The sequence below is a fragment of the Thalassophryne amazonica genome, chromosome 17, assembly GCF_902500255.1.
Source record: "Thalassophryne amazonica chromosome 17, fThaAma1.1, whole genome shotgun sequence".
NCBI classification, from domain to species: Eukaryota; Metazoa; Chordata; class Actinopteri; order Batrachoidiformes; family Batrachoididae; genus Thalassophryne; species Thalassophryne amazonica.
Genome location: NC_047119.1, coordinates 20,889,857 through 20,917,117, shown reverse-complemented (window position 1 = coordinate 20,917,117; position 27,261 = coordinate 20,889,857). Strand labels below are relative to the sequence as shown.

At 41.2% G+C, this 27,261-nt stretch overlaps 1 protein-coding gene across 2 annotated transcripts in view; it reads left to right on the top strand.

Annotated features, from left to right (window-relative positions):
• The window catches only part of LOC117528957 (inactive tyrosine-protein kinase PRAG1), a 43,200-nt gene extending 20,067 nt beyond the window's left edge, over positions 1-23,133 (top strand). For both annotated transcript variants that reach the window (XM_034191613.1, XM_034191615.1), the window contains exons 4-6: positions 9,451-9,596; positions 14,171-14,934; positions 20,027-23,133. In XM_034191613.1, the coding sequence (XP_034047504.1) occupies positions 9,451-9,596; positions 14,171-14,934; positions 20,027-21,214 (2,098 nt within the window). In that variant the 3' untranslated portion in view covers positions 21,215-23,133. The remainder of the gene's footprint in view (positions 1-9,450; positions 9,597-14,170; positions 14,935-20,026) is intronic.
• Positions 23,134-27,261: the final 4,128 nt, after the last annotated feature.

Sequence of the window (27,261 nt, the reverse complement as noted above, 5' to 3'; positions counted from 1 at the left end):
AGAAGTTATTCAAGATTGGTTGGGATTTCTTTTCTTTTTTTATAGATTTATTTTTTATAACGTTTTATTAGTCGCTCAAATGAATCAGAGTATGCCTGTTAATGTGATCATCCACAGAAGCACTTTGATCCTGATCTGTGTCCAACTCTGAATTCAGTTTATCCGTGTGGACCCCCAAAATAACTACAAAATAGAATATAACGCAATGCTAAAATACCAGCGGCAGTATGAGCATTGTGTTCTTTATAATTTGCAGTTGTTTAATTATTAGGGTCCTATTGTCTTGCGTACAATTTGTACATGTTCAATAACGCTCCTCTATCTATCAATCAATCAAAAACAATATTTACGTTTTAAGAGTGGAAATTGTGCAAATCAAGGAATATTTGTAGATCACCTTCTGTGCATTTGCAGGTATTAATGAGACAAATTTAACTCCATAGTAAGTTAGCTTTGAGTTAGCGGAAGTTAGCATGCATGCTAATGTCTGCAAAATGTCTTGTAAATGACTCCAGAGGTGTTATCAGGTTACATAAACATTCTGAGATATAGAAGTGTTTATTTCTCACTAGCTTTGACATAATATATGACAGAGGATATACACTCAACAAAAATATAAACGCAACACTTTTGGTTTTGCTCCCATTTTGTATGAGATGAACTCAAAGATCTAAAACTTTTTCCACATATACAATATCACCATTTCTCTCAAATATTGTTCACAAACCAGTCTAAATCTGTGATAGTGAGCACTTCTCCTTTGCTGAGATAATCCATCCCACCTCACAGGTGTGCCATACCAAGATGCTGATTAGACACCATGATTAGTGCACAGGTGTGCCTTAGACTGCCCACAATAAAAGGCCACTCTGAAAGGTGCAGTTTTATCACACAGCACAATGCCACAGATGTCGCAAGATTTGAAGGAGCGTGCAATTGGCATGCTGACAGCAGGAATGTCAACCAGAGCTGTTGCTCGTGTATTGAATGTTCATTTCTCTACCATAAGCCGTCTCCAAAGGTGTTTCAGAGAATTTGGCAGTACATCCAACCAGCCTCACAACCGCAGACCACGTGTAACCAAACCAGCCCAGGACCTCCACATCCAGCATGTTCACCTCCAAGATCATCTGAGACCAGCCACTCGGACAGCTGCTGGAACAATCGGTTTGCATAACCAAAGAATTTCTGCACAAACTGTCAGAAACTGTCTCAGGGAAGCTCATCTGCATGCTTGTCGTCCTCATCGGGGTCTCAACCTGACTCCAGTTCGTCGTTGTAACCGATTTGAGTGGGCAAATGCTCACATTCGCTGCCGTTTGGCACGTTGGAGAGGTGTTCTCTTCACGGATGATGCGAAGGAGATGTGTTGCACTGCATGAGGCAAATGGTGGTCACACCAGATACTGACTGGTATCCCCCCCCCCCCCAATAAAACAAAACTGCACCTTTCAGAGTGGCTTTTTATTGTGGGCAGTCTAAGGCACACCTGTGCACTAATCATGGTGTCTAATCAGCATCTTGATATGGCACACCTGTGAGGTGGGATGGATTATCTCAGCAAAGGAGAAGTGCTCACTATCACAGATTTAGACTGGTTTGTGAACAATATTTGAGGGAAATGGTGATATTGTGTATGTGGAAAAAGTTTTAGATCTTTGAGTTCATCTCATACAAAATGGGAGCAAAACCAAAAGTGTTGCGTTTATATTTTTGTTGAGTGTATATGACATATGTATATAAACAATCAAAACAAAGAGATTTTGGAGAGACCAGCAGCTGACGTCACAGTGCAGCTGTACTGTAATTGGCTATCAGGCCCGCCACTCAAAAACAAAACTGAACAGATTGAAACAGAATGTGACTTTTTAACCCCTTAAACCTCTGGGGCCGACGCAGTCGTATATGACGGCTAAGACCAAGCTTTACTAAATTATAAATAACTTTTTAATGATATGAGATAGAAACTTACTTTTTTGCTGAAAAGTTAACTCCGCGGACTTTCGGGCCATCTTTGTACTCCTCATAGAAGCTGTGTGATGACGTGCGCAATGTGAGTGTCCAATCGGAATTGGTTCACCGTCACATGGTTTTCCAAAATCCAATCGTAGGGTAGATTTACCTCATGTGAAAAGCCAAAGATTGTTTTCAGGAGTGATATGTTACTAGTTGGCCTATTTGAATAGCCCCCTGGGTGCTCCAATGAGTACATACTGTTAGTACATACTCAGTGCACACTGCGCCATTACACACATTACGCATATGCTTTAAATATTATATATGAAATATTAAGCTCAAAATGACGGCAACCATGTAATTTAATTGGGGGTGGGAGTCAATAAGCTTGTCTTCATCCCACTCCATTCCAAGTTGATTCTGTTTCTGTTATGTTAATTCATTTATGCCTTTTTTTGTCTTTATTAATTTTCTTTTTTCTTTTCACCATCTTATGAACAGTGTCAAGTGTGTACATAAAACTGTACTATTTGTTTATATTGTTTATATTATTGTTTATATAATATGTTGACTTGGAATAAACAAACAAACCAACGCACAGCGAAAGTGAAAGCAGACTTTGCAGACGGAGAGCCTCTGATGACAATCTCACGTGCTCAAACAGTGTGTAACTGTCAGGATTGCTCCACTAGATTGCATGTGAATGTTACTGGTGCTGTTGCTTTCTCGGCGTAAAGCATTGTTTACCATATCAAAATAACAAAACGCATATACCATTTTGTATATATTGTTCCAAATGTGCATTTGTGTTTATTGTTTGAACCTTTTTGTTGTACAGTCTTTCACACAAGACCTCAAATTACCTTTATAAAGTGTCACACCAGTTGTTTATTATAGTTTGCTGTGTGTTTTGAATAAATGTGTGTGGAAAAGTATTTCTCGCTTTATTTTTCCCTTACCTATTTTTGATTGTAAACCTTTATTACACTTATAAAACACAACAAAAACATATATATTCTGAAAGCACAAGTTGTCCTGAAAAAAAGAGACATAAAACTTGATTGTGGGATGCAGGGAGAGCTGGTAACAGCAATAATAAATCATTTATGCCGGGTGAGTGAACTGTCCAAAAAATGCCTTCGGACCCCGGAGGGTTAAAATACCTCTTAAAATAGGTCAGGGTTAGCCATCTTTGAACTTGTCCAAGGTCTGTGTCCCAAGAATCTTCCCTGTAAATTTGAAGACTCTGGCACTAATAAGACTGGACTTATACAGAGCACAGGCAAACAGTTGGACGCAAAGCCTTCGCAATACCGATGGCCGTTATTTGATAGCCTCGGGTAAAAATCATAATGTGGCGATCAGTGTTGATAGCGTAGCGATCAATGTAAGTGAGGCACTGAATTTATTTATAACACGACTAGTTGGACCGGCCAGTCACATGGCACAATATGACTGGCCCTGCGGTGAACGAGTGAAAGATGCTTGATTCTGATCCTGTTCCTGTTGGAGAGATGTACACTCTGATGGGTGCTTAACTGTATTTTGCGGGAGTCCACCCTTTAGGTGATAAAATAGCGTTTGAGACCAGCATGAGAAGTGAGATGATGGGCTTACAGTGTGTGTAACTGAGGAGAGAAGCGGTGAAGTTGAATAATGTGACTTCCTACCAATCACTCAGTACTGTGTGATAGCTGAGAGAGAGAGAGAAGGTGCGACGCCACGGGAACTGTCGCAATAGATAAAACGCGCTTGTGTCAAATATTAATCGAACTTTGTTGCAAAGACGTGTTTTATTTGCCTCGACAGCCACAGTACGGATCCTGTTATCATAGTCTGCACTATGCTGTAACACAATAACAGCAACTGATGCATAACACTGTACAACACAGGAGTGATGCAGAGCTACAGTCAGGGAGCTTAACAGTCATATCTTAGATGACGATACCTGCCATGAAATTGTAATGCACTTTGAGGAACTGCTCCTGTACAGTATGACTGCAGCCCTTTTGTGCTTTTTCAAGATATTGCCTCTATCTCCTGCTCATCAGAATTCAACGAGTAAAGTCTGAGTCAGCCAGTAATACTGGCGCAATGAGATTACGCCGTTTTCATTTCATCACTTTTAATCTCACCGAATTAGCTCAGTTTGTGCTAAAAGATCTGTTGTCGCTGTAAAATGTGCATGTGTTTCTTTCACGCATCGACATTTTATCCACTCAGCAGTCGGGCAGCGAAACCAGCTGTGTGGGATCGTGATCTGCACAAACACCTGCAGGTTATTCGAGGTCACGTTTCACACTGTCGCACTGTTAGCTGCAGGTCCAGTCCCATCCCTTTTTAAAACCCCCATCAGCTCGCCACAAGCACATTTATTAATGCCACACACACACACACACACACACACATACAAAATAAGAGCATTGGCGTCAACTGATCCCGTGTGTTACTTAGCATGACTGTTTATATTCTAAATCTGTGTTTGTGTCAGTTATTGCAGAAGACAGACCTCATCTGACGGGTTGAGTCCGGCGACCCCGGTCTCTGAATGATGTCTCGGTTACACTTCGTTAGCCGTGGCAATGGCGTAATTCTACTCTTAGGAAATAGCCAGACGCATTTTATAATAGCTGTGATGATGAAAACAGTCCACTGGTGCTGTTTTGTTTCATGAAAGAACAGTTTATAATATCCGCTCTACATCGTTTTAAGTCTGCATGATATATATTGTGTGAGAATCATCATCCATACGTACACGTGCAGTATTTACATTGCAGGGTGTGCAACATCAAATCAAACATGTCACCTTTACAATTTTTTGGAACAAAATTTCACATTGTGATCCTCATCAATCTACAAGAAAACCTTGATAGAGCTAAATTTACTCCAATTAGGGGTTCTTGGATACACACTTTGTTGCTAGCAAGAGACAGACAAACGCTGCGTGTCAAGTTGACTGCAAACTGTCAGAAACAACCGATGCTTGTTGGCAGTATATTCTCTGTGATGAGTTCCCAGAAACATGACTTTAGGTGTTAACTGCCCCATAAAACCAAGCTCAGAACTATTATATTGTAAACTGTTTTATTGCGTTGCCTCTCACGTGCATTCAGGATGATGATGCTTCCCATTAGTGAATTCGGAACTACGAGTTTATGTTCAAGTGCTTTTGTTGTTGTTTGGCTAGTAAATGGACTGCAACAAAAACGTGGAGTATGGATACGGCAATATTCAGACATGCCTGACATGTGGGAGGATTCAGTTCATGCATACATTTTATCACTCACCAAATTTCAAGAAACTAAATTGAAAACAAAATCAAAATGCAAAATCTTAACGGTTTTGCTTTGTACCCATATTTTCACACGAGTTGTCTTCTTCCCTGGGCTAACAGGTAGGAAGTATCAAAATAGGGCTGGATATGGGAGCAGCAGGGTGAGGTTGGGGTGGGCAGTTTTTGTCTGTACCCAATGGGAAGGAAGGATGGTGAAGGAGGAAGTGTTGTAGGAATGATGTGCTAACACATTTCCTCTAATGGAGCTTCTGCTAAAGTAATTGTTCCGCTCCTTCGCCCGCAAACTTCTTACTTATCTATTTTCTTGAAATCCTCTCAATTCCACCATCTATTGTAAGTCTGCCAAGTGTTATGCACCCCAAAATTCACTTGCACCATGCATGCGCTATAGATTATCAAGATAGGGCCCTTTAAGATTGACAACAGGAAAACTGACTGCAAAAATAAAGTGATTTCAAAAGATTTGGATTTGGAATGAATAGTATTAAGCTATTCTAAACGTGCAAGCACATCATGTTCATGAAGATCATCACATCACTGTTATGTCTAAAGTTTAGCTCATTACCTGAGGCCATAAAATATGACACTAGGAGCAACTGGGCATTAACCCTCTGGGGCCGACGCCAAGCTTTACTTTACTAAATTATAAATAACTTTTTAATGATATGAAATAGAAACTTACTTTTTTGCTGAAAAGTTAACTCTGTGGACTTTCAAGCCAGCCATCGGCCATCTTTGTACTCCTCATAGAAGCTGTGTGATGATGTGCGCAATGTGAGTGTTCAATTGGAATTGGTTCACCGTCACATGGTTTTCCAAAATCCAATCGTAGGGCAGATTTACCACACGTGAAAAGCCAAAGATTGTTTTCAGGAGTGATGTGTTATTAGTTGGCCTGTTTGAATAGCCCCCTGGGTGCTCCAATGAGTACATACTATTGGGCTCCATGCGCCCTGCGCCATGCGCCATTACGCACAGTGATCAGTGAAAGAAGAGGGAGCAGATGGAGAGCCTCTGATGACAATCTCACGTGCTCAAACAAAGAGTGTGTAACTATCAGGATTGCTCTACTAGTTTGCATGTGAATGTTACTGGATAACTCTTTTTGCTTTCTCGGCATAAAGCACTGTTTACCATATCAATGGAGCAAGGGGGAGGGCCGCTCCTCAGTCTGTAAGGAGCCAAAGTGTGAATGAAAGCTGCAGCACAGAACACTCCAAAACACAGATGATTTGTAATGTAACCTTTGTGTAATAGCAGACAGAAATTGCTTTGAAATGAGACAAACAAAACACATAGACCATTTTGTATATATTGTTCAAAATGTGCATTTGTGTTTATTGTTTGAACCTTTTTGTTGTACAGTCTTTCACACAAGACCTCAAATTACCTTTATAAAGTGTCAAAACGGTTGTTTATTATAGTTTGCTGTGTGTTTTGAATAAATGTGTGTGGAAGATTATTTTCCGCTTTATTTTTTCCTTTCTTATTTCTGATTGTAAACCTTTATCACACTTTTAAAACACAACAAAAGCATATATATTATGAAAGAACAGGTTGCCCAGAAAAAAAGAGACATAAAACGTGATTGTGGGATGCAGGGAGAGCTGTTAACAGCAATAATAAATCATTTATGCCAGGTGAGTAAAATGCCCTCAGACCCCAGAGGGCTAAGGACTTTGCCCAAGGGTCCTTAGTGATTTTCCGATCAAGCTGGGGTTTGAAACGAGGATCCTCTGGTCTTAAGCTGAACACTTAACCACTAGACCATCTCCTCCCCATAACATAACGGCATTTTATAATAACATGTTAAGTGTAAGTAGAGAGCACATTAAAATTTTGTGCATAGTTAACAATGGCTGAACAGTTAATAAAGACATTATTTACCACTCGTGACAAATCCGGCATTCAGCTCTGCCATGTTGAAGTGTCAAAGGTCATGTCAAATCGGGAACTCGTGTATCAAAATTATCTCCCAAGTCCTCAGTCGAAATCATGAGGTGAGAGGGCATTCATGTGCATTTTGCATGTCAGGCACTCACATTTACCATAACTCCGATACCACCTGAAGGCAGCATTAAGGCAAGCAATGTATGTGCGAGTGCACGTACAGCTCCTGTGCTAGCTGTAGCTGGGTCAACACTAGAGGGAGCAAATCAAGTGGGAGGTTTTCAAACATTTTTTTCAAACAGCTGATATAATGAAGTGTGACGCAAAGATTTTGAGTGTTTCACAATTGCCATCGAAAATTTTGGTTGCCCGGTGTTCAGCGGGTGGCAGAAAAATACATGTGACTATAACCACAGCTGTTCCTAATTTAACATAATCCATCCAACATCCACCAACCATCCAGCAGGTGGCAGACACGTCTGTGTTTTACCTATTATATAGGTAGCATGCAGTTGCTTTTTCAATTAATCTGTTGCATCAAAGTTGATCATAATCTAATCTCTTCATTGTATTTTTGTAATTTGGTGAGTTACACAATAATAGCATTTATTGGTTTTGAGTCGCTGCTTACACATGCTATGGCTAACTCGCTCACTCCGCTACATTTTTGTTGTACAAAGCCACCAACGTGTTACAGGGGAAAGTGCTCTGAGCTGATGTCAGTTCCTGCTGGTCATCAGAAGTGTATGATTAGGACTTTTATTGTGGTAGATTAGAAAGGAAGGAGTGCATTTTTTTTTTTTTTGTATATTACTGTGAAAGAAGCTCTACAATGTTGTGGACCACAGCTGTCCCGAAAATGAGTGAGTGAAAGAAGAAAAACAAAATGGAAGCTGTGGTTACAAAAAGAAAATTTTCATATACCGAAAGCATGATGTTTGTCAAGAGTGCCTTGCAGTGTAAAGTCATCAGTTTTATTATTCTTATTATTCTTTTTTTTTTCCATGCAGATGGAAACAATCTCCCTGAGGGATTAATTATTTCTGTATGGAGCTATTGAAGTTATCTGATGAAAATTCCTGTTTGGTTGGTTGGTTTTCGTTGTGTTTTTTTTTTTTTTTCTTTTTTTTTTTTTTTCAAACTACATGGCAAAAAAAATTCACATTGTAATTTATTTTTTCTCCAGTATCATACAGCACTACACAGTTTAAACATGAAATGCATTAACTGTAGATTTTATATTTATATTTATATTATTTATGTCTTTGTTCAGAGGACTCATCGAGCCCCAACAGGATGTGCGTAGTGTCGTTGGGTGCACGTCTGAACAGTGTATCTACCTGAGACATGCGCAGACACACAAATGCACAAACTCATAATGCTCTGTATGCATTAGCATTTTTCCTGTACCTCAGCATTCCCGTAGCCTTTCATTGCAGCTCTTTTATCCGTAAAACAGTGGATCTGTTAACTAAGTGCCCATGGAGAATACCTTACCCCTTTGCCCTCCTTTTCTCCCCCTAATTTGTTTGTTATTCTGATTTATGATAGAGCTGGAGTCAGGAACCAGCAGATAAACGGATAGAGTGTGTGTGTGGTGTGTGTGGTGATGGGGTGGGATTGGTCCCAGCCTTCCCGGACCATTAGCCGCTGTAATGAGACAACTGAACTGCTGTCACTCAAACTAATTGGTCGTTCGATTACAAAATGACTCTTGTACAGTTCTCTTGGAGCCATAAACTGACCGTCACATCCAGCAGGCAAACCTAGAAATGTTTAATCCTTCAGCTCGATAAGTGATGGAAGTTGGATGTTATTTCTGCCCTGATTACGGATGTTGCACAAAGATCATTTCCAAATGTCAGCAGGTAGTGTCATCATGCTGGAAGATTTTGTCGTAACCCTGTAGTGAGGAAGCGATGATATCGCTGGTCAAATATCACACAATGAGGACTTCAGGTTATTAAAAATACTTTGTGCTGATGGGTGAACAGGAAGAGGAAGTCAGTGATTCTTCTGCCTTTAAGCAGCTCAACGGCAAACCGGAATGTCACAGCAGCCGCATTTACTCCTCCAATGTACAATCATTTGGAAAAGTCTCCGGAATGCCATCAAATAATCAGGAGGAAAACAAAACTGAATCTGTTTTAATAACAAAATACATTTGAAAAAAAGTGCTTATGAGTTGTGATTGTAAGTGACACAGAAAGAGGGAGCAAAATGTCCATGTAGCAACATTTGAGGAAGCTACAGTCTGTGCTTATTCTTTGTCCAGTGGTGTTGATGTCTCCCGTCTGTGTCCGTTACAGAGTGTGTGGTAAAATGAGCAGCAGCAGCTTGGAGTTGGACCGCTGCAGCCAGCAAGGGTCAGTGGAAGGCCGGAGTTCCTCTCAGCGTGGCCTGGGCAGTGCCGGTCTACGCACTGCCTCCACCGACAGTCTGAGCGCTGATACCGGTAAGTACTGCTGACGTGAGGTTAACATGTTTGAGAGGCATCTGAGCCAACAAAGGATTTGAAACAGATTTTCAACATAGGGAAAAGTAGATATGGCCATAAATATTTGGACATTTATTCATATATTCATTTATTTTCTGCCACGATCCGCATCACAGTGGCAGTAGACTGTGTAGGTCATCCCACACTTCCATATCCTCAGCCAAGTCCTCCAACTCTTCCGGGGATCCTGCGGCATTTCCAAGCCATCTGGGAAATATAATCTCTCCAGCGTGTCCTATGTCCTGCCCAGGGCCTCCTTCCAGTTGGATGTGCCTGGAAGGCCACCCCTGGGAGACCACTAGGGGGCATCCTCACCAGATGCTAGAACCACCTCGACCTGCTCTTTTCAATGCGAAGAAGCAGCGGCTCTACTCAGAGTCCCTCCCAGATTGTCGAGCTTCTCACCCTGTCCAGGAGTGTAAACAGTACCAGACGGAAGAAACTCATTTCCGCAGCTTATGTCCACAACTTTATTCTTTCGGTCATTACCCAAACTTCATGACTATAGGTGAGGATGGGAGCATAAATTGTCTGGTAAATTGAGAGTGTCACCTTCTGGCTCAGCTCTTTCTTTAACACAACAATCCGATACGGCACCTGTGAAACATTAAATGCCGTCCCAATCCTTCTATCGATTATTAGGACGGTGACACAAATCTTGACATTTTCCTCTGTACACCACCATATTGGAGATGAAGTGAATCAATGAAGATGTGCTTGTAGTGCAGATTTTTAGTTTTAATTCAAGGGGGTTTAACCCTCTGGGGTCCGAGGGCATTTTTTGGGCAGTTCACTCGCCTGGCCTTGCTTTTAACATCTCTCCCTGCATCCCACAATCAAGTTTTATGTCTCTTTTTTTCAGGACAACCTGTTCTTTCATAATATATATGCTTTTGTTGTGTTTTACAACTGTAATAAAGGTTTACAATAAAAAATAACAAAGGAAAAAGTAAAGCGAAAAATAATTTTCCACACACACTTATTCAAAACACACGGCAGACTATAATAAACAACTGTTTTGACACTTTATAAAGGTAATTTGAGGTCTTGTGTGAAAGACTGTACAACAAAAAAGTTCAAACAATAAACACAAATGCACATTTTGAACAATATATATAAAATGGTCTATGCATTTATGCTCCAGTCTGAGGAGCAGCCCCTCTCCCTCACCTCATTGGTATGGTAAACGGTGCTTTACGCCAGAGGGAGAGAGCCACAGAGTAATCCAGTAACATTCAAATGCAAACTAGTGGAGCAATCCTGATAGTTACACACTTTGTTTGAGCACGTGAGATTGTCATGCGAGGCTCTCAGTGACTGCTTTCAATTTCGCTGTGCATAATGGTGCAGGGTGCATTGGAGGAGTTAGGGGGCTATTCAAACGGGCCAACTAGTAAGATATCACTCCTGAAAATGATTTTTGGTTTATCACGTGAGGTAAATCTGCCCTACGATTGGATTTTGGAAAATCATGTGACGGTGAACTAATTCCGATTGGACACTCACATTGCACACATCATCACACAGCCTCTATGAGGAGTACAAAGATGGCCGACGGTGGCTCAAAAGTCCACGGAGTTAACTTTTCAGCAAAAAAAAAAAAGTAAGTTTCTATCTCATATCATTAAAATGTTATTTATAATTTAGTAATGCTTGGTCCCAGCCGTCGTATGGTCCGACCGCATCAGCCCCAGAGGGTTAACAAAAATATCACATCAGCCTTTTAGGAATTACAGCCGTTTATATATACACAGAGTACCTCAATTTTCAGAGCCCATAAGTAATTGGACAAACTAACATTCATTCTAAATACAAGGATTTTTGGACAAGAAAATAGATCAGTTCTTGGCTCCAGTTTCTCACATTCTTTCTGGCAAACAGTGGCTGAACCATTTTAATACTCCACCATGAGCCTGTGTCACTGGTGATGCAACATAGGCCTATAAATCCTTCAGAGTTGTCATGGGTGTTTTGGTGGCTTCCCTCACTAATCTCCTGCTTATACACATCTGCTGTAGACAGATTTTGCAAACAGTACCATACTGTTTGTATTTCTTAAGGACTAATTGTATGACGTATAAAACATATTCAGTGACTTGGAAATGTTCATGCCGCCTTAAAAAACATCTGTAAAAGTAATGATTTAATCCTTATATTTAGAATTTAGTTTGTCCAATGACTTATGGTCTCTGAAAATGGATAAAAATGGATTTAATTCTGCAGTGGTTAATGTGATATTTTTTGTTTAGCCTCTTGAATTAAAGCCATCAACATCTTGGTTATTTGATTTCAGTTCCACTGTGGTGGTGTACAGAGTCAAAACTGTCCAAATACTAAAGGACCTCACTGTTTAAAAAAAAAAAAAAGTAAATGGAAAGCTAGTTTTCATGCATGTAGTATTATTGGCTGAGGATAATCTGATGTTTTTTTATGAGTACTGTAAGACGTCTGTAGTCACAAACACTGAGGCGTGCTCCATGATGAGGGGTATTTGGGTCTTTTTTTGGTTTCAGAATTACTGTCATCCTGTATTTCAGTTTCAAACCTCTGTGGCGCTCAGACGCTTGTAATTCCTGAAGTTTCCTGCACAATGTTGTTTGAAGAGATAATTATGGTCTCTGATAATGAGGGGAAAAAGGGCTTGGCTGCGTCCTACGGAGGACTACTTTTCTTTCGTCTTCCTCCCGCTCTGTGAAAGCAGTTATTGAGGACGACAGTGCACAATTATCTCAGCGTCTGCCTCATCAAGCTTAATGTGGAGTTTTACTTTCTTATCGTTCATACATTTACCACAGTTTCGTGGAAGATGTTGTATATAATGAGGTATGTGTCTGTACCGAAGCTAAACAGTAGGAAGTGAGAAATTAATCGCATTTACCGTCTGTTTAATCCTGCTAACGTTTAATCCACATATCCAGAATGGACTCTTCATGTGTGTCCTTTTAACATTTCCCTTCTGTTTTATTTCCCTGTTTTGGAGCATCATCACTGACACGCTTCTTTTTCTGATAGTTGTAAAGATGTGACTGCTTCCTTGTTTGTGTCTAATTGAAGGGGAGGTGCATCTTGCACACACACAGTAGGCTGGTAATGAATGAATAATTGAATTAGTAATCACTTAATAAATGCTAAATATGTGCATGAGGCTGATCTCAGAGGTCGGCATCGGATCCAAATGAGGCATGTTTTTGACCAGCTAATATAGGCTTTACTAAGCTTGAATCTGCAGTCTGTTTCAGAAGCAACGTCCCGACGGACACATCTGGCTTTGAGTCCAGTCTTTTTGCCTCATTGTGTATTCTAAATTGCTGCCTGCCAGCACGGCAATTACTGTCAAAATATCTTTTCAGTTTTCAGCTGTTCAAACCATCCACTATCACGTCACTTCTCGCAGTAGACTTTTGTTTCTCTAGTCGTACTTTCTCCTGTAGAGTTTATTGGTGGTTGGCAGCCTAATGGCGCATTATCACCACTAACTGGACCGCAGTGTGTATTATTACCTTCACATTCCTCTGACCAGACTATTATCGGAAATAAAACAATATCACCATCACACCAACCCCTCACCGCCACCTTCCTTGAAGTGAATACTACTACAGTGTTGTTTTAACTGGAATCAGTAAGAGACACATTTAAAATAAATAAATTAATAATTATTATTTTGTTAAGAAAAATAAACATTAAGAAGATGGATTGGAGGTAGTTTGTTTCTTAATATATGGTAGAGTTCTGTATACCTTTTATATTTATTTAGTTGTGAGCTCTGCACAAGAATTCCAATGTACCCAAACCTTGCGTGCGAGTACAAATGGCAAATAAAGTCTCTATCAATCTAATTGTCAAGCAGATACATTGGATTGACTTTGAACTTGCAGTGTGTCCGGTGCAACTTTATTATCATGGACAATACAACATGACGATACTCTCAATTAAACTATTGGATCGGGGCAAGCCAACATTATAATTACGTCCACCAAGGACCTAATAAAATCATCTGCATTAATTTATTTGTCTGTCTGTCTGATAGCAGGATTAGTCCAGTTAGGATTAAATTTTGGATGTGATCTGGATTCTGGGACCAAGATTTCACTTTACATAGGTTTTGAAGGATTATGTCAAAACTACTTCACGGATTCTCACCAAATTTGCACCACAGATAGATATTAGCTCATGGAAGACTCCACTAAATTTTGGAGGTGATGCAGATTCTGGATCAGGATTTCAGGCACAGTCCAGGTCACGATGTGAATCACACATCTTTTAGTTTGAGTCCTTGTCAACCCTTGGCGGACATCAGAAATCTCGTTTTGAATATATTTAAAAAGTATATTTCTCTGTCGGCAGACACCACGATATTAAAGGACTTGAACATTACAATTGTTTGCTATTATGTCTTTGTAACAGACATTTCATTTGCTTTATAAATGATGTGGCATTTGTGTTAAAATGTACGTTTGCTGGGTTCAAGTGAAACTGTGGTCATTTTGTAACATTTACACCTTTTTATAAAAATAGTTTTTCTCTGTCCTTAGGAACTTGGGCTGCAACACGGACATCTTCTTGTTCTTCTCCCAAGAGTCCAGTGACCTCAGCTCCAGGGTCTCCTCGCCCTCCCACAGTTAACAGCTTGAGTAACCAGCCGCCTCCGCTGCCTGAGAAAAAAATGGTCAACCGCACTGTGTCAGCTCCCGACAGCGCAAACGGAAAACCTTTCATACGTGCCTACCCACGTCTCCCGTTCAGCGGCTCAGAGACCAACGTGTGTCGGCCTGTTGATGTTGGGTGCAGGTCCAGTTTACCATCCAGCCCAGTTGACCCACAACCTGTTTTCTCTTCCAGTGAGTCTCTGGAGCATTGTCATGCCTCGCCAGGGCGACCTTTGACGTCTCGGACACTTGACGAGCCACTGAAGAGTCACAGGCGTCTGGGCGTCCACTGCCGAAGCAGCATCACTTGTTCCTCATCACCCCAGCTCAATGTGCCTTTCTCCTCCTCAGAACAAGGGACAGCACCAAGTTTAGGGTCCAACCTGCAGCTCCAAACGTTACTGAGCAACATTGATAGTCGGGAGGGCGTGTACTCCAAACTTGGCGGCCTGTATGCTGAATCTCTGCGGCGCTTGGCTCTAAAATGTGAAGATCACTTCACCCGCTCTCAGAAGAACCCACTCAGATTTGAGGAGAGCAACTGGTCTTTGTTCAGGCTCACGTCCAACAAGCCGACCTGCAGTGCAGGAGATGCCGTGTACTACTCTGCAGCTTGTGCCTCAGACCCCTCCAACTCATACGCCGTGAAGGTATTTTACAAACTCAGGATGTGCCATTTTTTGCATAATATTGTTTTGTAATTGCTGCTAAGAAAGCTGTTTTCATCTGCAACTTTGTTGGGTTAATAGGATTACTGAAACCACTACGCACACACTTTTTTTAATTAAAAAGCAAGATCGACATCGGGGTGAATGTGAGGCATTATTGTAAAGCACTTTGAGCATCTTATGCCGACAGAAAAGCACTATATCAGTGCAGTCCATTTACCATTTTTTACCAGGATATAATACTGTTTGGCCCGCCTACCATCATCAAGGTGTACTAGTTAAACAAAATTTAAAAGTTATTGCCAAAGGGATCTTCTATTGTTTCATGTTGCAAGATGGATCATTGTGCCAACAGACCTGTTCAGTCTTGTCTCAAGTAGGTACCATTGTGAAGAAGAGTAGGCTATTAATATACCATTATACAAAATGTCTTTATTTATTTAAGTTTATATCAGAAAAAAAAATTATTCATTTTTAGGTGGAGCCACAAAAAGTGGTATAGCTGTGAAATTTTAACATTGCAAAGTGGGGCATTTGGGGTTTATTTTACTTAACAGTGGTATGGTCAAGCATCTGGCAGTTTACTAATGTATCTGTCAGACTTTGTCACAGTCATCTTGAAAAGGTGCATCTCTGTCAGCTTCCAGTTGGACTGTAACATTGTTCAGTTGTGGGGTGGACACAGACTCGGACAAAATGTCCCAGCCACATGTGAATTGCACACATATCGTTTGTTGTGTAGTGTTGATGTTGAGCATAAAAGCACCTCAGATCACCACAACTCTGCACAGCTTGCAAAAACCACAAATATATAAAGCGAAAGTATTCAGTGAACTACTTGCAGAGAAGGACTTTCAGTTGCAGTATAGAGTCACACTGAAAAGTAAAATGTTATGAGTCAGGACTAAACCAACGGAGACTAGCGATACTTCTAAGATTAGCTCTTCAGTTTATGTTGTGGAGTGAAGCAGCAACTCCAACAGCCTACTATTTAGAAATGTTACTGTGTGAAAGCAAACCGAACCAGTGGAAAAGTGCAAGGTGGGTTCAGGCAGTATCAGCTTAACTAGAAAATCATACTTGTAATTCCTACAGTAAAACATTGCGATGGACGATGACATCGGGGGTGGTTACTTTCGTGTTGTTTTTTTTTCCCCCTGGCAGCTGTCACCTGACATCTTCACAGCGCTTCCTTTACCGTTCGGCAAAAAGAACTACAGGCAAGAGAACTCTTCTTGCTATCTGAGATAATTATTTTTCTATGCTTGGCACAAAACTATGCCGGATTGCAGGCTAGCGCATGTGCACAGTGCCTGCTTGTTTTAGCATGTGCATAGCTCACAGATTGCCTGGTGCAGAAAATCTCAGCTGTTCCATGTAGAAGGAAAGATTGCACATCCCCAGTGGAAAAAAATAAATGCATATTTACATTACATAACAGAGACAAAGTGTGTATGACAGGCTTGGGGGTGGCATCATGATGGTGGCTCAATGCCATGACGGCGAACAGCTATTAGCAATTGATGACAGAATTGCCCCACTACGGCACGGTACCTAAGGGTACAGAGTTATGCATTGTTTGTGGTTGTTAGTGACTTAAAAAGAGCTTAAACGTTCCTGTTCCGAACGATATGATTGTATTTACTAATATTGAACCAAATGTAAATTTGGTTCAGTTATGGTGTCAGTTATGGTGGTTCAGTCGTTACTGTTATGTTTCGGATGCGGTCGGAGCACTGACCCAGCGTTTGAAAGGATGCAGCATAAAATAAGCAGAGCACGGTTCAAAAGATAACAGAATTTAATAAACATAACAGTGGGTGCAGTGCTAAACAACTAAAAAGTCCGCGGTCTGGTGAGGTGGAAACACGGCGCGCTCTCAACAGCGCAAACGGTCCGGAGCCACAGCAGTTCGGACCCAGGGACCCCGCCGACACCCCCCAGGTGGCCGCGACAAACCAAGTCTGTGAAGAAAGAAAACATGAGGTGAGTCCAACTCCACACAGAGAGACACAACTCAAAGGTGCACGCAATCAGCAAACACTTCCTGGCTTAAATCTATGCATCAGCTTCTCACCCTGCAGGCACGGAACAACTCAGTTCAAATCTCCACTGCAGCAGAAGCTGATTAGACAATTAGCATAACGTGACAGCTCACTAACACAAGGTGTGAGGGACACCAAATCCACTGTCATTACTTCATAAAAGTCACCAAAAACCAAATTACCTCAGGAAGTGTGCTGAAGAGCGTGAGACCTCACCCAATCCTCCTTCACAGACTGTGGCGTCAAACCTGGAGCGGTCTCTGCGTCCGTGATGGTGAGATTGTTCTCCTGACGTCGATCTCACACGTCTGCTCACAAGGTCGAGTCTCTGGCCATCACACACTGTGCATTCAAGGTTTAAATGCAGCAATCTCTGATCAAGACAAGATACACCACAGCTGTGAGTCCTGATGACCTGCATGTGAAAACAAGCCTCAGGTGTTCAGGGTGAGGTCCTAATGCTCAGCCACTCAGTCCTGAATGCATACCACCTGGTGGGAGAAACAGAAAACAAAAACCAAGCCAGCCAAACACCCCAGCCCACAACAGTTATACCACCAACCACCTGTTTTTGTTTTGACCCAGTTGTGCACCTGAAAACATTTACATTATGTCAGTCCAAAATAAATATTTTATTGAAATGTTGAATTAATAACAGCGTATCATTTGTGTTAGGCTACAGGCCGCTGCAAACTAGGTTTTGTTGTTGTTCTTCACTTAGAGGTTAATGTGAAACAAGTAGCTTGTAGTAAGGAACACTTTGTGGAGCGGCTGGTGTAACGTGACCTTTTAAGCAGGGATTTGGCAGTTGAGGACAGAACGAGGAGATTAAAATGGGGAGGTAGTCTTGTTTGTTTTAAGGCTACAGCTGTGATGGTTCCTCTTCTGCACAAACCACAAGACCACGTAACGTAAACAACCAGGGTGTGGATTTAGTCTCGCTGACCTTTGTCCTGACGTCGTACAACACAGGCATGTTTTCGTGCCTCAGACGGAGCTTGCTTAATCTTTGCGTTCTATGTCAGACTTACAGTAAAACAAGCCCTCACTACGTTCCACACTTCCAGATATTCTAATGCATGACGGTGAGACCACAAGTGATCCTAATGAAATCAGATTCAGTTTTACACCGTATGTGTGCAAAGATCAGTGGAACACACTGATTTCTTGCACATTTTACAAATATTAGTTCATATATGTCCAGTAAAAGCATGAAAGGAGAATTAAATCTTGTTTTTAGATGCCAAACATCTAAAAATGGCTCCTACTTTGTGGATTCATAAGAACTTTCTAAAAATAGTGGGTCTGTCCTCCAATTTATTAAACAGGATTTCATAACAGTAAAAGTATCGCTTGCGTCTGAGCAGTCGTAGATCGTCCAGAAACCTGCAGAGTCACTGAGACAAATTCTTAGGCGCCATTTACACCAGGAACTAAAACGTCTCATATCTACAGAAGATTATATCCGGACATGATATTAATCCGATGATATTTACACCTGTGTCTCCAGTAACTAGTCCATTGAAATCAGATTAAGATCTGATGTCCAACTGAAGTCACACCTCCTCTGTTTAACATGGGTTTTAAAAAACAATGGATTGGAAACACATTTCCATTTGCACTGCTGCTCAGTGTGACCACAAGGTGTTCCTGACCACCTCCGAAGGCAGTTTCACTAGTTTGATCATAATTCTTCCTCCAGTACTTTTTGAGTGCATTTACACTCATAGTTTTGTCTGGTCAAGCTTGATCTAATTGCAGTCCAATAATCATAAATGAGCTTTAATGCCATATGTAAATGGGGTAAATTTCGGCCATGTTCATCCAAACAGATCCTGAATCTGTGTTTTCGTAATGGAGCATCATACATTCAAAACAATAATTGAATGCTTAAAATCAGTCACATTGTAACATACTGGTGATTATTTACCATATAGGTGCATAATGTACTGTTCTGACACTGCATACACAACTTCCTGTAACTATATTTCTATATAAACAAAGCAATTTACTGATTAGGTTCAGACCATTTATTTCTGTTCCATTTATGTGTGTTACATTGCTGTTGATTTGTTACACCAGTGTTGATCTGTGACGACTGTTGTCCAGTCACAGTGTACAGAGGAAGAGACATGACATCATCCACAGCAAAGAGGTCAACTCCGCCCATTCTACCATCTTATCATTTCTTATATTTCCATTGTAAAAGTTGCTTTCAGCACAAAACCAATCCAAAAAGCATCTTTGTATTGCTAATGTAATATCCCATTGGCATGTCTGCCACCTGTTGGATGTTTGGGGGATGTTTGATGGATGATGGAAAATTAGGAGCAGGTGTGGCTGTCAGTAAGCGAGACAAACTGTTTCCACCATAGAAAGGTACTAAATCAGGGACATCAACCATTATTTTCTGATTATTTTACAAGTGGTTATGTTCTAAAACTCAATTAATATGGCACAAAGGAATTATTTTTTTTTTATATCTTTTTTAAAATGGGGTTTATGTTAGTGGAAACTTAAAAGACCTATCTGTAAATATTTTTGTTGATTTTCTCAAACTCTGCAGCGTTGTGGTTCTCTGAATAAATGTAAATGCTTGTTTGAATTCCACGTCAACCGACAATTCATTCTGTAGTGTCTTTTTATTGCAAAACAAACTATATTGGCCATTTTTTCCCTCAGCGTGTGTAGGTCAGCTGTTTTGTCTGTTGGTTCAGTTTGCAACCATGGCCAACCTTTACAGGCTTACTGTGGTTCACTTGTTTGGTCTACACCAGTCAACAAATGCCTTTTCAGATCTCCACAAAACTGATTGATCTGTGTAGGCGTGAGGAGACCTCTGTTGAGTTGAGGATTAGTCTTAAATCTATATAAATGTGAACACTGGCGTTGACCTTGGAAGCTAACCAGTATTCTTCCTTGCAACTTCCTGTCTCTGTCTTTGGAATTCTTTTGTCCACCCCTTTTGTCTCATTTCCCCTTTCTTCACCACTTCCTGCCACCACCTCTCTGTCGTCATACCTTTCTAGATCTGCAAGAGTCCATCGATGGAGGCCAAACAGGGTCATCTGTACAGTCTGTCGGTGCAGCAGAGCATGCGTTCTCACTTTAACCTCCAGCAGGACTGCGGCCACTTCCTCGCTTGCATCCCTCAGAGCATGTTGCCTTCAAACGAAGTCTCCCTGCCCACCAAACCTGCTTCATCACTGACTCAGCCCTCTGCTACTGCAGCCACCCAGCAGGCAGACAGAGAGCGAGTGGTGGTCATCACCCCCGAGATCCCACAGCAGACTGCAGCCGACTTTGTGCGGGAGTGGGAGGCGTTTCATAAAAGTCAACCAGAGGTCTACGAACGCCGCGTATGCTTCCTCCTCCTGCAGCTGTGCAACGGTCTTGAGCATTTGAAGGAACATGGGGTCACACACCGCGACCTCTGCCTGGAAAACCTGCTGTTGGTGCCTCATCATTGCCGTCCGCTGCTGGCACAAGCTCCGCCTACATCCTCTCAGTTCTCCCAACAGCTGTCCAACGACAACGGCACCAGTAACGGTTCCAGCACTGCAGATATTCAGCGACACCTTCCTCGGCTCCTCATCAGTAACTTTGCTAAAGCCAAGCGTCGCTCGTCCGAGGACGCAGCCTCAACCAGCGTGGACCCTCGCCTCAAACGTGAGCACGCCAGGTTGGCCCCTGAGATTGTTTCGGCAGCACAGTACCGCAAATTTGATGAGTTCCAGACAGGCATTTTGATTTACGAACTCCTCCACCAACCCAATCCATTTGAAGTGAGTCCTGCACTGAAGGAACAAGACTACTGCTGTGAGGAGCTGCCCCCAATCCCTCCCGTTTCCCTTTACTCGACTGGCCTTCAGAGGCTGGCCCAGCTCCTGCTCCAACCTGACCCCATCAAACGCATCCACATCCAAGAGGCTAAACGTATCCTGCAGAGCCTGCTTTGGGGCCCCAGAAAAGACCTCATGGAGCAGCAGTGGGAAAGACGAGGACAGGCGGGCGGCTTTGTCGAGGGGTCCAGACACGAGGGTCTCCTTAACTGGCTGGATGTGAAGCGGGCCCTGCTGATGATGAAGTTTGCAGAGCGTTCGCTGGAGCCTGAGAGGAACGCTGAGCTGGAGGACTGGCTGTGCTGTCAGTACTTCTCCTCGGCTCACCCACTGTCTCTCTGCCACACTGCTGAACTGCTGTACTCACTGAAGTGATCACTCAGTTTAGTGTTGGTGTACTCTGTGAGTGGAAAATGTTTGTGAATGAATGCATACTAAAGACAGTAACGTCAAATGTAACTTTGAGACTCTGGATGGGTGTGGACATTAGAATCCTTTGGATTTCCTTCTTTCTGAATAGGCGATCGTGTGAACCTTTGCACCTGTTAGTGCTACCACTATGTGCATGAGCTGGGCATCAACTTTCCTGTCCACTTGGTACTATTTACAATCTTACCCTGCTACTACTACACTGTTATCTTAGCAAAGAAACTACTGTGAAAAGTTTGGACTGGTGTTTATCCCAAGATACTGTAGCATGAAGCAAATGAGCATCTACAACTCCACCAGGATGGAACGCCAGTCCATGCCAGGTTACTTACCCAGTCGAGGCTGGTACCCATTTACAGCTAAAGTGTCTTGTTCAAGGACACAGACATGTAGCCTGGAACACACACCTGGAATCAAATCCCGGTTTATATATTTGTATTCCAAATCCTAGCCGACAGAGCCACTTTCTCTATTCGAGTGTTTTATGACACAAGCTTAAAAATCCAAAAACAACCTAAAATACTTTTGTGTCACTTACACTAAAACATGAAGATTATTTATGAGTCTGTAATAACAAAGTGTCATACGATGCTACATTGTACATCCTTATTAAATGCCGATTTAAAAAAAAAATTTCTTAAAATTCAGGATTTCTGGGTTTCAAATGTACTGTAATTTATGACAGACAGTAAAGTCAACATGTTGCTACTGACTTAGTGCCTGTCAAAGAAAATGCTAACTGCAGTTAGCGTGACTGTAGGTATCTAGCTGTGGTTATAGCTTAGTTAACATTGTTTTAGGGTGGCTGCCTGCGATTAGCACATGCAGTCATGCGTAGAAGTACAAAAAATAACTGAGCTGTAACTGCAGTTAGCATGACAGCAGTTAGCTAGCTGCAGTTACAGCATGGATAACATTTTTACTAAGATGGCTCCCTACAGTTAGCGTAGGTAGTCGACGTTAGCGTGACCATATATGCTAATTGCAGTTTGCATTTTCTTTAACATGTCATAAGTCAAAAACACCATGCCAACTTGACACTGTCCACCAAAAACCTTTTATCACTGATAAAATATCAATTATCAAGTGCTTTTTTGTCAGTTGTTTTGCAAAAACAATTGAAAATATGGCCTTGTTTTTGTAAAAACAACGAACAAACAACAAAACTGATGTTTCTGTGCAGCTAACTTTTTTCTAAAATCAAATTAAAAGGTCACATTATTGCAACACTTGATTACACATCTATTAATGTGCACATACTGTATAAACAGCAGAAATCAGACTGGATACATTTGGCAGCAGTCATCCTCTTTTCCTTGTGTTTACTTTTCGCTTCTGTTTAAATGTTTTGGCATTTGTCTCAGTATTTCTTTTTTTTTTTTCTTTGTTACAGTGACTCAAACGTCACATGTAAATATGACTGAACTTTCTTCCTTTGTGAAACTGGCCTTTCACAGAAGGTTCTGGAAATGACTTTGTACAGTGATGTGCAGATTATTGGAGCCCAAGCAGGTCTTAAAAAGCCACAAACAGGAGCAGTAGTCACAAAAACTATTTATAATTTGTTATCCTGTAGTTGTCACTGGAATTTTTTTGCTTGTTTATTTGTTTATTTTCATGTTTTGTTTTTTTGGTGGGGGGGCAGCACAGCAGCTGGGCCTGTTTGCCTTGAGTGGTCCACAGAGGCTAGATGTAAAATGTGATGTGTGAGCTATATATATATTGCAGGGCAGCAGGACTTTACCGGCTTGCATGCAAGCTTTCATGATTTTCTGGTGTTGAAAAGAATTTGCGTACCTGATCATGTCGGAGCGTTCTGTGTGCCTCACAAATTTACATCTATCAATAAACTGTATATTTTCCAACAGTGTGTTTTTTTTTTTTTGTTGTTTTTTTGTTTGTTTGTTTTTTGTCACTGCCAGGATTAAACATCTCTTCATGATTCATATTGTGCTGGAGGGAATTGCAAACTGATGCTTGTGTGCCTGCACACAAAGTTTGGATTTCAATACGTTACTTGCATTTTGTTTGTTTTGTTTTTATCACAATTGTAACAAACTGTTGCACCGTCTTATGAACGCACTTACTACACATCAGAAATCAGCATTTTAATGCGTAGTTACTGAGTAATGCGCACTGAACAGGAACTAACTGGTGTTGGTGCATTAACAGGAAATTTAAAATAAAAAAATTAACTAATGGATTCATTGTAGAAAATAATGATTTTGACCTGGACACTTTGTCCATTTTCTGCACAAACAAAATAATAACATGCTACAATTTTGGTTTGCTCAACTATTTTACATCTTAAAGTTATGTTTTACACATTTAGCAGCATCCCAAAAATTAGTCCAAGATGATGGCTTGTTTCTCAAGTAACCATTTTTGAATAAAATGGAACAAAATCTTTTGTTCACCTTTTGTCATTGCTGAACCCGAGTGTAAGGTTTTTCAAGAGTAATGAGACATTATTTAGGCAGAAATTGCTTACAAACCAATAAGGGGTCAGCTATGATCTAATAATGGTTTTATGCTTTTTTTTTGCTTTTGTGTTGATATGAAGTGCACTCCCTAAGCATCAACTTTCATTCACCTTATTTGACAGCTAAATGGTGAGATGGCTGTGGCGTGGGCGCAGAAAACCAAATCATCCAGAAAACAACCCCCCTTTTAACTCTGAAGAATTAATGTTTTCAGACCTATTTGGCTGAATTTCAGAATATCTCAAAAAATATACAAGCATATATACTAATTTGGGCTGCAGAATAGTTGAATCAGTTTTGAACTGGATGTTACTCTAGAATCATTTGTAATTAAGATTTTTATAATTTTACATTGATTTCTGTTTGTACTTTGGTGAAACAACACCCACGTCTGCACCGAGTTGCGTTTTTTGTGTATCCTGACTGTAATCCTGTTAAATGTAACCTAATTACTCCCTGAACCTGCAGCAACGCCGTCTCAGCAAAAAATAAACTGGAAAATGATTTGCATTCTGTTAATACAAATACGGTCTACTGGCTAATTTTAAGTGCTGTTACTTTTTTGTTTGTAGTGTTAAATGTTAACACTCAGCGAAGAAGAGGAGTAACATCTGTTTCAAGAGACGTTTGCAAAGCAGCACAACAGGTTGGACGTGAGGTGGAATCTCAATTTGGGTTTTGAGCCTGAGGCCATAACAGACCCCTGACCCCCCCCCACACACACACACACACACAATCCACACCCCGGTGCCGCCCCTGACTCCCCCTGTGTAGCTTTTTGCTTCACATCACTCCTTCACAACCACGGGCTGCTCCCTTGTCATAGGTGGGACGATGTTGCTATGGTGTTCTGACCAATGGAATGGCACCCGGCCTCCATCTCCCTCTTTTTTGTGCACACGGGCAGCCTGTTGAGCAAGAGCCCCCCCCCCCCCCCCACAAACACACACGCACCCTGTAACAGCAGCCGGCCTCCCTCCTTTTGTTTGTGCAGTGAACACCGGTCAGGAGGTTGCATACTTGGTGTGAACAAATAAGCATCCCGGCCTTTTGTCTATGGCGCACAAACTTAAGAGGACCAAAACAAAAACACCACACACAACAGCAGCAAAAGTGTCACGAAAGGCTTTTGTGCAAGCAATCTGTCATTTTGAAGAGACAAAATGATCAGTCTAAAGCTGCATATTCTTTTTGCTTCGTGCTCACTAGTGTGTGTCTGCTCAGGTCCTCTGTGGGTTCGGGCGTGTGTATGCTGTGATTATTTTGTAATAACTCTCTGCTAAATCTGTCTTCCTGCTCTTGATGTTGATTTCAGCATGTCAGATTAATTGATGAGGCTATTAGCCTCTGAGGACCAACAGAGGAGGTGCAGGTTAAGTGATCGCCTCCATTTGTGTTCACAAGATTAAAAAAAAAAACAGTTGGATGATTTACAGGCATTTTGTGGAGACAGGCAGCTTATATTTTTGTGGAAAAACAAATCCATTGGCATCCTCTTTTTAACCCTTTAAAATAGGAGAAGCCTGGAGTTTGACTCTTTACATCAAAGTAGCATTCAAGATGTTTTTATTATATACTAGGGGAGCTATGACCACTACCTTTGCAGCCCCCCGCCACCCAAGACTAAACCAAACCAACTTTTAGGTTCCTTAGATGATCCCAAAACACAATCAGGATGTTCCCAAAAATAAAAACTGACCTCAAGCCAGTTATCCAAGATGGCCACCAAAATTTTGTTTTTTTTCTTTCCACTAAAACTCCAATGATTTCTGTCATTATTAAGTCTATTGTTGTTTGTTCCTAAATGTATTTTAAGGATAAGGGTCTATTGGTGGCCATTTTGGACTCCATTTTGAATCTTAAACCCATGAATGGATTTAGTTTAGGCACAAATGAGTTTGCTGTGACCTGCTATGAATGTTGGGTAAAGGTGTTTTAGTGACAAAAAAATATATATATAGGCGGCCATCTTGGATAACTGGCTGGAGGCCAGTTTTTATTTTTGGGAACATCTTGATTGTGTTATGGGGTCATCTAAGGAACCTGAAACAGTTGGTTTGGTGCAAAGGTAGTGGTCGTAGCTCCCCCAGCATTATCATTATTTCTCAACAATATGGATATCGTCAGAGTGTTTACCTGTGTAACAGAATAACCATGTTCCACAAGTTATTTTGAGACAAATTTAACATCAGGAGATAGCCTCTGGGACCAAATGTAGCTTTGTCACTCCTTGATGGCAGTACGGTTCAAATTTAAAGTCCTTCACTGAAATTTTAGCTTTTTTTTTTTTTTTTTGGCTGTGTCAACAGGCACACTTTTCTATTTATAAAACATGTCACATGATGGTTGCTGTGGTGAGAGAGCTTTGCAGAAGGCAAAAAAGGACAAAATGCTTCAGATTTTTTTTCTTTTCTTTGGGGAAAAAGGTGTAAATTTGCATTTTATGCATGACTCATCTACTAACAGAAGCAACAGGTAGGTCATTGTTGGCTGTGTCCCACAGCAGCCTATGCTCAAGGTTCTTGAAATGGAGCAATATCGCCACTTGGTGGACATTTACCATGAATGCAGGTACAATAGTTTTGCCAAGAGTTCTTGTTTGATATTATTTTTCTATACTCGCTTACTCCAATTAGGGGTCACGTAGGGGGTGTGGGGGGGCAGGGGAGGCTGGAGCCTATAACAGCAGTCATAGGCTGTGATGCAGGCCACACAGACAGGATTCCAGTCTATCACAGGGCCACACATAGACAAACACATTTACCCCCACACCTACAGTCACTTTAGCTTCCAATTCACCTACATGTTTTTGGATGTGGGACGAAGCCGGAGCACCCAGAGAAAACCCACGCAAACACAGGGAGAACATAGAAACTCCACACAAAGGCCAGAGGAGGGAATCAAACTCATGACCTTCTTGCTGTGAGGCAACAATGCTAACCACTAATCCACTGTGCTGCCCCCAGTCCCCCACATCAGTAATACAAAGTGTTGGGGGAATCACCAAAGAACACTACTGTACTAAATGTGAATAAAATTGTTCAACTGGTTCATGAAATCTCACACTAACAATCGAAAATGGACGGGTGGACATGCTGATCACTATACCCCCCCGCCCCCCGTATTCTGTACTGGGGGTGGGAGGAAGATAAATGGATCTTAAATCCCACCTGTATTTTCCATCCTGTTTTCGCACTACGTGCATGTGATTCTCTTTTTCAAAGAAATCTATTACATTCACTTTATTTGGAGCATCTGCTTCTCGTACACGTGAGATTCGGTGCCCAAACACACAAAATTACCTTCAAATTCAAACTGAAAGCAACTGTATTCACATGTTTTTAATTCAACAGAAATTTCACACTATTCCTGACTCCTTTTCCCTCCCCGATTACATATTTTGTATAAAAACATGCCCACCACCCTCTAAAATCCATCAAATGTCTATGTCCAAATTATCAATGCTCCTTTTTATATATATATATATATATATATATATATATATATATA